The following is a 12,792-nucleotide window of genomic DNA, read 5'->3' as shown; positions in this document are numbered from 1 at the left end:
TTTCCACTAATTTCCAACTATTTTGAATCTAATAACCGAAATTTCCCTTATGTCCCGTTGCCTGGAGGCGGTCCAGGTCTGGATGGGGAGAAACAGGCTTCGTCTCAATCCTGCCAAGACTGAGTGGCTATGCATACCGGCATCTCGGATTACCTCCCGTTGATAGGGCTTGCAACTTGGGCGTCCACCTGGATTCACGGCTCAATTTTGAAGATCACATAGGATCCGTGACTAGAGGGGCTTTTGCCCATGTTCGCCTGGTGCGCCAGTTGCGACCCTATCTGGACCGAGATTCCCTACGGACAGTCACCCATGCACTCGTGACCTCCCGGTTAGAGTACTGCAACGCTCTCTATATGGGGCTGCCCTCGAGGACCACTCGGAGGCTTCAGCTGGTGCAGAATGCTGCTGCGCGAGTTGTGATGGGGGTTTCCCGATACTCCCATGTAACACCTCTACTCCGCGAGCTACATTGGCTTCCGGTTGCCCTCCAGGTGAGATTCAAGGTGCTGGTGATACCTATAAAGCCCTAAATGGCTTGGGTCCAGGATATTTGAGGGAACACCTACTGCTGGCATCAAGTTCCCTTCGTCCTGTGCGCTCCCACTTGGAGGGCCTTCTCAGGGTGCCGCCTGTAAAAGACTGCCGGCGGATAACACCCAGGGGGAGGGCCTTCTCAGTGGGTGCGCCTGCCCTATGGAACCAGCTGCCCGTGGAGCTTAGGACTGCCCCCGACCTTCGGTCATTCCGCCGGGACCTGAAGACCTGGCTCTTTGAGCTTTCCAGCCTAGGCTGAGAGGTTTTTTTTTTCCCTCAGGGATCAAATTTAATTATTTTAACTGTTTTTAACTCTTGTATTGTATTGATGTTTTTAAATACTTTGTAAACTGCCCTGAGTCCTACGGGAAAAGGGCGGTATATAAATTCAATAAACTTAAACTTATCTCAGCATCTCCTTTTAACCCTCTAATTGAGAATATAAAATTCCCTCTAATAAATCAAAACCCCAATTTTCAACCTTATTCTAGCTTTCTTCCTTTGCCAACTAGGCTTCCATATCAGCGCTTTTAGATCATCAAATAAATCTCCCTCCATTTTTATGTGTTATTTGAATCAAAGGAGACCATTTGATTGCCAGTTTTCTGGAAGGACTGGCCCATTTATATTCATTAAATTGTTGCCCTGCAATTCCAGTCCCCCATAATTGCTCTAGTATACTTGTCTTCAATTGAATCTGTTCCTCTTCTTTCTGAAATTTCTTCTGGTTTATATAGAAAGTCATTTCCATTTTCAATATTGTCACTTCCTTGTCTGGATTATACATCACCTGTACCTGTTGGTCAATTGAGTCCTCTCTCTTAATATTTAGCTGTTCCACTTCTGCTGTCTTTTGCATTGTTGATTCTTTAGTTGCAATCAAAATTTGGCTTTGTGCATCTAAGCTGGCGTGTTGGTCTTTCATTTTAGGTCTCATTTTGTCACAAGTTGAAAGGATAAAAATTATCTATAATTGTCCTGGGGGTTTTTTTCAATGGAAGAATCATCTGTCCAGCAGTCTAACTTCCTTGGTGGTTAAATCTCTAAAGAAGATCTAGGGCTAGACCATTATTTATTTATTTATTTATTTATTTATTTAAAACCATGCTTTTAAGGCAATCCTGCCCTTTAAAATAGTTTAAAAATAGTTCTTTCCCTTAAAGAAATCTATGGCAATCTTTCACGCTACATCCTATTTATGTGCTCAATTTAATAAGGTAGAAAAATGTGGGTTAGACAGCATCATGACCAGATGGATTCATAGCTGGCTGACTGGCTGTACTCATCGTGTGGTCCTCACTGGAACTGCATCTACATGGAGGGAGTATGTAGTGGGGTGCCCCAGTGCTGTGTCCTGGGCCCAGTGCTCTTCAACATCTTCATCAATGATTTGGATGAGGGGATAGATGGGGAACTCATCAAATTTGCAAACGACACCAAGCTGACAGAAGTAGCCAACACTCCAGAAGACAGGCTTAAGATACTGAAGGATCTTGACAGACTTGAACGTTGGGCGCTATCTAACAAAATGAAATACAATGGTGAAAAAAGTAAGGTTCCACATTTAGGCAAGAAAAACCAAACACACAGGTATAGTATTGGTGTTATCTTGCTCAATAGTAGTAACTGTGACAGGGATTTCAGAGTCCTAATGGACAATCACTTAAATATGAGCCAGCAGTGTGCTGCAGCTGCCAAAAAAGCCAACACAATTCTAGGCTACATTAACAGAGGGATAGAATCAAGATCATGTGAAGATTTAATACCATTTTATAATGCTTCGGTAAGGCCACACTTAGAATACTACATCCAGTTTTGGTCACTACAATGTAAAAAAGATATTGAGACTCTAGAAAGAGAAGAAAAACAAAGATGATTTGGGGACTGGAGGCTAAAACATATAAAGAACTGTTGCTGGAATTGGGTATGTCTAGTTTAATGAAGAGAAGAAGGAAGGCTGACATGATAGTAGTGTTCCAATATCTCAGGGCTTGCCACAAAGAAGAGGGAGTCAAGCTATTCTCCAAAGCACTTGAAAGCAGGACAAGAAGCAATGGATGGAAACTAATCAAAGAGAGAAGCAACCTAAAACTAAGGAGAAATTTCCTGACAGAACAATTAATCAGTGGAACAACCTGCCTCCAGAAGCTGTGAATGCTCCAACATTGGAGGTTTTTAAGAAAAAACTGCACAACCATTTGCCTGAAATGGTATAAGGTTTCCTGCCTGAGCAGGGGGTTGGACTAGAGGACCTCAAAGGTCCCTTCCAACTCTATTATAGTAATGTTGTTTGTTACATTAATGAACAAGTGACAAAGGTCACTTAGATTCACCCTAGTTTGGAACCAATTGTGACTAGAAGCTTTCAGGAGAAGGTTTTATTCTCCATATGAGTCCAAAGCATGGTCCTAATAATTATAAATAAGTTGTAGGGATATGTGAATGTACTTCTTCTGTAATTTTAGTTATGATTACATAAAATTATATCAACTAATAGTGAAATTCAGCCATTTAATCCTACAAGTCAACATTACAATTTTTTGTTTTGTGTCTACCTCATAAAACGGAAAATATTCTTTACTCTCTGCTTCAATTCTAGTTTCCGTTTCTGCCTTGCCCTCCAACTCCAACCTTTTGCTCCAACAAGTTCTGCAAATGCAGCAAATAGCTTTTAAAATGGCCGAGGGTCTCATTGCTGCCTTAAAGAGCAGGTAACAGCTTTCACATTAAGCCAATTTAGAAAAATGTAGGGAACAAACTTACTACTGGACTATTATTAATTTGGTTAGGAAATAAACACAAAAACAGTTGTATTGCTGAACATTAGTATAGCTTAGAAACCTTTCTGCTGTTTGCTCCAAAATTAAAAGAATCTTGAAAAGCAGACTTCCGGTCTTGCACAGTAGCGCAGCAGCCAAGGGATTTCGGGGCTCCTGTTAGGGGACCCTAAATAACATAAAATAAGATAACCTTTATTGTCATTTTTTTACTGTTGGCACAACAACACACATCAAAAATGAAATTTAGCTGCCTGCTCTCAAAGTGAAACACATACATGACACACATCTAAACATAATATATACAACATATGCATAGTCCCACACGCCTACATATACATAACAAATAAATATTAAATACAGTCTTATCTTGAATATATAACAGAAGGAGGAAGCTTGAGAGTTCACAAGGTTAATGCTGTATAGAATGAAACTATGGCTGAATCTGGATATTCTGCTATGGATACCATGAAGCCTCCTCCCAGAAAGTAACAAGGAAAACAGGTCATGAAGAGGATGTGTAGTGTCCCAGATAATCTTACAGACCCTGCTCAAGCAACTCTTCTGTGCTATGTCCTGGAAAGAAGGGAGGGAACTTTCAATGATCTTTTTGGCCATCCTCACCACTCTCTGCATTGCCTTCCTCTCTGAAGCAGTGATGCTTCCAAACCAGACTGTGATGCTGTATGACAGGATGCTCTCAATCATCCCCCTATAGAAGGTGGTCAGGACAGGGGAAGGAAGATGTGCTTTTCTCATGAGACACAGAAAATGCAGGTGCTGCTGTGCCCGCTTCACCAGTTTCTCTCTGTTGAGCTACCAAGCCAGCCTACTCGTTAGCTGCACACCCAGGAATTTGATGCTGGTAGCCCTCTCTACAGGTGAATCATTAATGCACAGAGAAGTGTGCGTGTGCCTGCCTTTTCTGAAATCAACAATGATCTCTTTGGTTTTTCCGGTATTTAAAACTAGGCTATTTTCCTTACACCAGTTCACCAACCTCTCAACCTCCTTGCGGTAAGCTTCCACCTTGTCATCATGAATAAGGCCCACTGCTGTTGTATCATGTGCGAACTTCACAATATGGTTAGTGGCAAACCTAGCACAACAATCATGGGTCAACAGGGTGAATGGGCCAGAAGCCGCCCCGAAGAGGCAGCAAAACAGGAAGGAAGTCCCAGAGACAATGGAGAGACAGCAGTCAACCCGATCAGTCCTGGAGAAGCCTTCCAGAAACCAACAGGAGAAAGGCTAGCCTAACTTAAGAGTCTAGCCCAAGTTAGTAAAGGTAAAGGTTCCCCCGCACATGCGTGCTAGTTGTTTCCAACTCCAGGGGCCGGTGCTCATCTCCGTTTCAAAGCTGAAGAGTCAACACTTGTCCGAGGATGTCTGTGTGGTCATGTGGCCGGCATGACTAGACGCCAAAGGCATATGGAACGCTGTTACCTTCCCACCGTAGTGGTCCCTATTGTTCTACTTGCATTTTTACGTGCTTTTGAACTGCTAGGTTGGCAGAAGCTGGGACGAGTAACAGGCGCTCACTCTGTTACACGGCACTTGGGATTCGATCCGCCAAACTGCCAACCTTCTGATCAACAAGTTCAGCGTCCTAACCCACTGAGCCACCGCGTCCCAAAGTCAAAAAGCACTATTTTAAGCTGATTGTAAACAGTGCGTTTGAATCTGGGTGAGATTATAAATTTTCTCTATCCTACTTATTAACTTTCCTGTGAAAACAAAAATTCCCAAGAAGCAAAAAAACCTCTGAACGTGAAGGAGGGGGATTTTTGCCCCAGCCTTTTACTAACGGAAGTGGCAAATTAAACCTTTTATGGTGGACCAAAACATACAGAAATGAAATGAATATAAAACCTAAATTTGGATAAGTTTGGAATTGTTGAAAGGTTAAAATTCTCATTTTAAAGGCAATTTTCTATTTTGATAATTTGAAAAATAAACTGGTGCTGACATCTAGTGGTCTATAAAGACTGACAGCTATGGCTTTTATACAGGGCTTGGCAAAATCTGGAAAAAACTAATCCCGTGGTGGCAAACCTACGGCATGAGTGCCAAAGGTGGCACGCAGAGCCCTCTCTGTGGGCACGTGCGCCGTCACTCCAGTCCTAGGCCTTCAGCTGGGTTTTATAAAACCTTTTCACTTTAGGCCTGTGCCTAAAGTTAGAATGGCTTATGTATAAGGACATATTTTAGATATTTAAATGTGATTGATTTTAAGAAAATTACAATGGATTGAAAAAAATGTTTTGAATAAGAGTTAAAAGACCAGATGACTAGATTTATTAAATGGAATATTTAAAGATTAAATATATTCTTAATTATGGTAAAAAAGAATGGAAGAATTTCGGAAATAAATATGTATTAGCTTAGGGGAAACCTGGACTTTCAGTAGTATACTATCTTTTTAACCTTCTTTACTCTTGTTTTTCCCCCCTCTTTTTAATTTGATTTATTCCTTAAGTAAGGTAAATGTTATGGGATGGTTTACATGAGAAAATGTCAATGTCTTGAATACTGTGGGAAAAACAAATGTAAACAAGAACTGTAAATGGGATCTATGATGAGGCAACAAGAATGACTAGATAGAAAAGAAATATTATATTGATGTGATTATTATTTGCAGAAATATTAGGAAAAAATATATTCAATTGTTATCTATCAAAACATTGAGAATTGTATTAAATTAAGGTTGGTAAAAGAGAACATTATGGGAAGAAGAGGAAATCAAGTAAAGCTATTGTGTGGATTATAGATCATTGAAACCAATTGTTAGCTAATGTTTTTTAAATGTAAACCCAGACAACACACTATTTACTGAATACTAAGGTGAGCATGTTAAAAAATTAATAAAATATATTATTAAAAAAAAGAATCTTGAAAAGCAAATTCCTTCAAAACTGGCCTTTTCTTGTATGTTTAAAATGCAAAGACCATTGTCCCCCTTAATTTAGAGAGTCCAAATAGGTTATTTTGCTGTTTCCCAGAATTAATAGAATTTCTATAAAATATTCAGTAACAGAAATGGAATTCGTTTCCCATTATATTTACTTTCTCTGTGGCTCTCTGTGCAGAATTCTATTAGTGCTCACAGAACAGCATTAGAAAAAAAACTGTTTGCACAATAAGCAAATTAAATTGTTTGAGAAAAATGTTTGTTGCATTTCAAGTTTTTGTGAGCTTTGTTCCTAGAGCGATCTGACAATGAAGTCTGTGGATGACAGACTTGAAAACATAATTGCTGAAGTACTTACATGAAATTGGTGAGCAGGTCTGCCAAAACTTTAAATATTAGATTCAAGTCACATCTCATTGTGTACTTGTTTATTGCATTTTTTTTCATTTCCAAATGAATGTACTTTTTTTTAAAGGTCAGTTTTAATGCTGTATAGAAAATCTGTGGAGAGAAGCTATAAATTAACTCCATTTCTGACAAAAGCAGACCCCAGTAGCAAAAAAAGAGAGTTGAAAAGATATGCGGAAATGACCTTGGGAGACAGGAAAAAGAGCCTTATATTAGCACTCCCAGTACCCAGACAAGCACAAATATGAATACTAGTTATAGTTTTGTTGTAAGGTTACATTAACACAATTTTATAACACTAAAAATGTTCTTACCCTTTTTTCCTTTTACTCTACATAAAGCTAAGCAGGATCGGGTTACCATGTGTAACCTTGTTCAGCATTTGATTACATTTTATAATATGTCATCTTAGTGATAAATAGCTACTATCAAAAATAGATTGACTGAAACACTATCTCTTTTTTCCCTTTTTTGGCAGATTCCCGTCTCAGTATCCCAGATAAGTTCAACTAATCATCCTGTTAAAGTGGGGCTGTCAGATGCATTTGTGGTTCTCCACAGGATCCAGCAAATTCCCAGTATGTTGTTATTGAACATAGCTTGAGCCAATATGATTTATGTATGAGAGTAAAATAGATTAAAAGAGATTAAAATGTTTTAACTAAACAAAACTAGAAGTTTTATTAGGTTCAGCTGACTAATTTAAATATAATTTTATTTGGCTTGTAACTCCCACTGTGACATTACATTACTTTTTGTCAGCTATCAAAAAGTTTCTCAAGATTCTCTGTAATTCAGAACAGCTATTTTACAGGATTTTGGTTATTTTTACTGAAAATACAACAAAGAACTGGAATAAAAGATTATCACTGTAATAATCATTTATTTATTTATTATTTATTCATAAAATGGAAATTCTACTTGTAGGATTTCATATATGCAGTTTCTTTATTCCACTAAGAGAGCTTAGAGGGACATTAAATATTCCTGTGTTCATACAATAATGATTGTTTATAGATACAAGCTTTTTTTCCTTCAAGATTACCTATAGAATAAACAATACAAGATATGCTTTATTTTACTGTTAATACTTAAAGACTCCTTTAAGTTGAGCTCAACTCCTGTGTGCCCAGGGAGATGTCCATATAATTTTCTTAATAAAAGTATGGAATAGTAGCCTTCTGATTGGTTTGCTTTTTTTACTTCACAATCTAACCTACAGCCCTGAAATTCCTTCATGTTCTCCTAAGTATTAATGAGGCCCAGTCTCTAATCATTAAGAATAGGTTAAGAATACTTGGATTATATGATCTTTAGAATCATTCTTCTGTTTTATATTAAATAATACAATTTGAACTTAGTCCTTTTCCCCAAGTTCTTTTACATAGAGCTATGGATCAGTACCTAATAATGACAGTGTTAAATTATGTTGACTTAAAATATGAACTTTGTGTCACATGTTTGTGCTGCAGTTATACTGTCCCAATTAGGTATGCCACATTTTAAATTCATCCAAGATATCTTCTTTTTCTTTCACCTAGTTTAAAAGACTGACCACAGAGAGGTGTGAAAACAATGAACTTCTTCTGTTCTGCTACCCTCCTGAAAGATCTATCTTGCCTAAATAATAGAACTCACCCCTACATATACAGACTAGGACCAACATAGTTTCCCCCAAACAGCCAGTCAGTCAGAGGATTTCCTGCCTTGTAGCTCTCAATTTCTATAAAACTTTGCTGTTCCACTGTTCAAGGTCCCTCTTTCTTGTAAAGCAGTCACTCAGTGACCATTACACTAAACATGGTTCTTGTCTTAGTGCAGATATGTCAAACACAAGGCCCGGGGGGCCGGATCCGGCCCGCAAAGTGGTTTCATGTGGCCCGCGAACCCATCCTGGAAACAGTGAGGAAACGGCCCCCGCTGCTTTGGCCCTGGCCCAGGGCGGCCGGGAGCCAATGTACAATTTCGTGGTGGCCATCTATGCTGAAACGCATTCAGTCTTACCTTCACAAGGCCATCTGAAAACAGATGTCGGCACTGCCCCCTGGGCACACACTGGGGAGGTATCACCCTTTGTGAGAAATGAAGAAATGCACCATCGCCTGGAAGTGGCCAGCACATGGCCCTGCCTACTTCGGGCAGGCTAGGGGCTGGGCAGCATCGTGCTTCTCTTCAGATTCGTGCCACCCAGCTCAGCCTCTCGGAACTGTGAGGAGAGCACCTTGCTGCCTGCCAAAACCGGGCAGGCTGGGGACTGGGCAGCATTGCGCAGGTAACATCGACTCTCATGCTGCTCATGGCATCCCCTCCACCAGAGCCCACCAAGCCAGATATGTGAAGTAGGCAAGGGCCATGTGCTGGCCACTTCCAGGCGATGGTGTGTTTCTTCATTCCTCATGAAGGATGACACTTCCCCAGCTGCGTTTCTTGCCTGTTTTTCTCCCTCATCTCAAATATTTTCCCACCACTCGAAAGAAGGAAGGAGAGGGAGGGTCTGAGGGAAGTCCTGCCTTAGTCCTTCCCTGCTGCCCTTTCACCATCCTTTTGCCCCCTCCTCCTGGCCTATCCTGCGGGGGTCTCCCATCCTATTGCTAAGGAAGCTTTGGATACAAAGCCAGGTCTCCTCACATGGAGAGGGAGTGGGCCTCCCTCTTGACTTTGCCCTCCTACCCATCATGAGCAACCTGGCTAATGAGAGCAAGCGCAGTGCAGCTGGGCGCCCCCTTGGGGAAGTGAGGCTGGGCTTAGAGCCATGGGTGCTTGAGGGCTGGGCTGGGCATTTAACCTCCGCGCCACCATCCAGCTTCCACCCTCATGGCCTAAGAGGAACAGTGAGGCTTCTTCAGTGGACCATGCCTTGGCACTTGTCCTAGTCCCATCTCCTGCTAGAGATCTTCAGATCTGTCCCGCTCCTGCCCAGGCCCCCATAGTACCCTTGACGTGAAAGATGTAGAGCTGGCCATGCCCACCCCGTAGGCCACACCCACTCCAGCCATGCCCACCCAGTAGGCCACACCCACCCTGGCCACACCCACCCAGCCCCCCCGAGGGCGACTGCAATGCTGATGCGGCCCTCAAGGAAATTGAGTTTGACACCCCTGTCTTAGTGTGTTGTACAGATGTCTTCAATACAAGAAGGTAATAGTAGATTGGGTATTGTACTCTGTACAAGCTATGCAAATGTCCACCAATTCCAATCTCTCTCTGCAAGCATCCCAGTTGCAATGTATGGCAGTGAAAGCTGGACCATAAGAAAGGCTGAGCACCAAAGAATTGAAGCCTTTGAACTATGGTGCTGGAGAAGACTCCTGCGAGTCCCTTGGACTGCAAGGCGATCAAACCGGTCAGTCCTAGAGGAGATCAACCCTGACTGCTCTTTAGAAGGCCAGATCCTGAAGCTAAAACTCAAATACTTTGGCCATCTAATGAGAAGGAAGGACTCACTGGAGAAGAGCCTAATGCTGGGAAAGATTGAGGGCAATAGAAGAAGGGGACGACAGAGAATGAGGTGGCTGGATGGAGTCACTGAAGCAGTAGGCGTGAGCTTAAATGGACTCCAGAAGATGGTAGAGGACAGGAAGGCCTGGAGGAACATTGTCCATAGGGTCGCGATGGGTCGGACACGACTTCGCAACTAACAACAACAACAGTCAGTGTTGTACAGCTGTTGTATACACAATAAGGATAGCAATAAATCTAGACTCTTGAAAAACTCAACCCTGCCTTCAATAGCCAGCTAATAGCAGAGGTTTTGCAAACTATCATGGGTTGATGGGTAGTTTTATTGCAAACAAGAAAGCAGCCACACAAAATCTGTCTATTGCACATCTTAGAATTTAAGCCACACATATATATCTGCCTGCCTACCTACCTGCTTCCTTCAAGATTTAAATTGTGTGTCAATTTTTCCCGTGCTTCCAATTAAGTGGACTTGATCTTTTCCCCCAGGCATTGGTTCCAATGTCTTTATCTGCCCTGAAAATATTTCTTCCATGCCTTGGCATTTCAACCTTTACATTGGGAAAGGTTTCTACCTGACCATCTGTATTTTTTGGCACTTCCTCCATGATTGCCAGGCTCTCATTCAAACAACCTAATTGGACAGCTATGAGGGAATGCAGCCACCCTGGGACAGTTGTTCCATAGCATGCTCGCCCCAATAAATACTCATTTTCTTCAGTGGCACATAGACTCAGGCAGCCACTAATCGCTCAACTAAACAATTATTGTTCTGGGTTATAGAGTAATAATATTTACTGGCAAGGTGTCAATCAAGCAAAAGGCAAGCTGCCAGGGAATGTGGAACTGGGAAGCCTGATAGTACACTCTGACAGCTATGATGAGCTTTTAGGGTGCGATGTCTATCCAGTGTGTGTTTATTTGTGAAGAAGCAACCCAAGCATCCCATGAATCTTGCCATTTTATATCAGTCTATGAGAGATGTAGAGCACTTGCAGAAATTGTCTTGCTTTGCTTCTATTGTAAGTAATACTTTCTAGAGGGAGGCTACATATTCTCATGAGCATAATACAAACAGGCTTATATATATTAGAAATTTCAATTTTGTGCAAAAATACATATAAACATTATTATGAGAATGATCTTTTTTATCTATCACAAAGTTAAAGCCTTTTGCATCATAATTCCTGGTAATGAATATGCATATCAGGTTCACTATATTTGGATTAATACATACTCAATTTACACATAGGAACCACTAACCACTAATGGTGTTTTCCTATCTTCACTCAAAGAAAGGCCATCCAGAAGAAATATCTGCTGACCAAAAGAACATTTATTTCTTCAGCTACTTTGAGTAAAATGTTTTAACTAGCCAATTGACAGAGTAGATAGGGTAGTGACAGTGGTGATGATAATACAGTATTACAATATATATATCAGAATGACAAATGACTATTGAACTGAGTGGATTGGCAGGAGACATTTGAAAAAAAAAGCTCTAGGTTGCTCAGTGTAACAACTAGAACTAAATAGTGAATTAATTTTATTCTAATTTTGCTACCATTTTTACCAACCTGTGTAAATGACAACCACATTGGATTTTGTTAACTAAAAGGAAATTCTAGAGTGTAAATTTTTGTGTCAGCTGTTTATTGATATATTGATTTATGAATAGTACCATAAAATAATGCAAATACTATCTCACTATATCAATTCTGTGTCACTGTCACTTGAAAATGGTCACTTTTGGTGCAGGCAGATAAATCTCAGTTTAATTTTAAATCTGGAAACAAGTCTTGTTTTCCAGAATAGAAATTACAGAATAATTCTGATCTGGTCCTAAGAATATGAAAGTAGAAATAGGGAGACCCTAGATTCAAAATAATGCTCTCAGAGTGGTTAGCATGTGGGTTGAATGTGGTTGAAATGATGTTCACTGCTCTGAAATTCAACCAGTCAAAGTTACGATGTGCTGAAAAAGTAATTTTACCAATGGTTCTTGCACTCGAAACCTTTGCAGTTTCCCCACAACCAAATGATCAACTGGTGAGCTTTTATGACTGTTGTTGTGTCCCAGTCATGTGGTTGTCATTTGTACAAGTCATAGTCAGTTTCCAACAGAGTCAACAGGGAATACAGCAGTAAAATTTCAAATCATTGTGACATGATGTCTCACTTAATGACCATGAATGATTCTTTAACAACCAGGCAGAATTGAGGGCATAAATCTGCTATGGACATGTGATATCTTCTTTAACAAATGTATCATTCAGCATCGGAATGGCCAGTCCCAATTGTAGTCTTGTACAAGAACTATACATAATGAAATATAGCCAGTTTCTAAAATAATGAATAATGATCCTCACTAATAGTGTTTGGGAAAAGATAGGGCACTGTGTTCAGGCAAGCACAAGTTTTTTTGTATTTAAAAAAAACTAAAAATAAATCTTGTTCTACATGTGTAAAAGCTTTTACATAGAGAGAGTAGCCGAGAAAAGGTCTGGTTCTTACCTTGTTTCATAGGCATGTATTGGCAGACTATGGCTTAGGGACAAAACTCATATATTCTTTTAAATTTTCTATTATAGATAATTCCCTTCTAGATAATTGAGTTTGTTATTTAGTTTAGAGCTAGCTTAAGCCCTATTGCTGAAAGGATTCTCTTTGCTCCCATCTCTGTTTGACTCAGGGTTAATA

General features: G+C 40.3%; 1 protein-coding gene across 1 annotated transcript in view; it reads left to right on the top strand.

Moving 5' to 3' along the window:
- PLXDC2 (plexin domain containing 2) overlaps positions 1 to 12,792 on the top strand; it is a gene marked incomplete at both ends in the record, with an annotated part of 302,364 nt that overhangs the window by 252,777 nt on the left and 36,795 nt on the right. Inside the window, one exon of the mRNA XM_081343300.1 lies at positions 7,112 to 7,211. Within this exon, the coding sequence (XP_081199426.1) occupies positions 7,112 to 7,211 (100 nt within the window). The remainder of the gene's footprint in view (positions 1 to 7,111; positions 7,212 to 12,792) is intronic.

This window comes from Vipera berus, assembly GCF_964194415.1.
Source record: "Vipera berus genome assembly, chromosome: Z".
In the NCBI taxonomy this organism is placed as follows: Eukaryota; Metazoa; Chordata; class Lepidosauria; order Squamata; family Viperidae; genus Vipera; species Vipera berus.
Note: the sequence above shows the minus strand (reverse complement) of the source record. Positions and strands in the feature narration are given on the sequence as shown.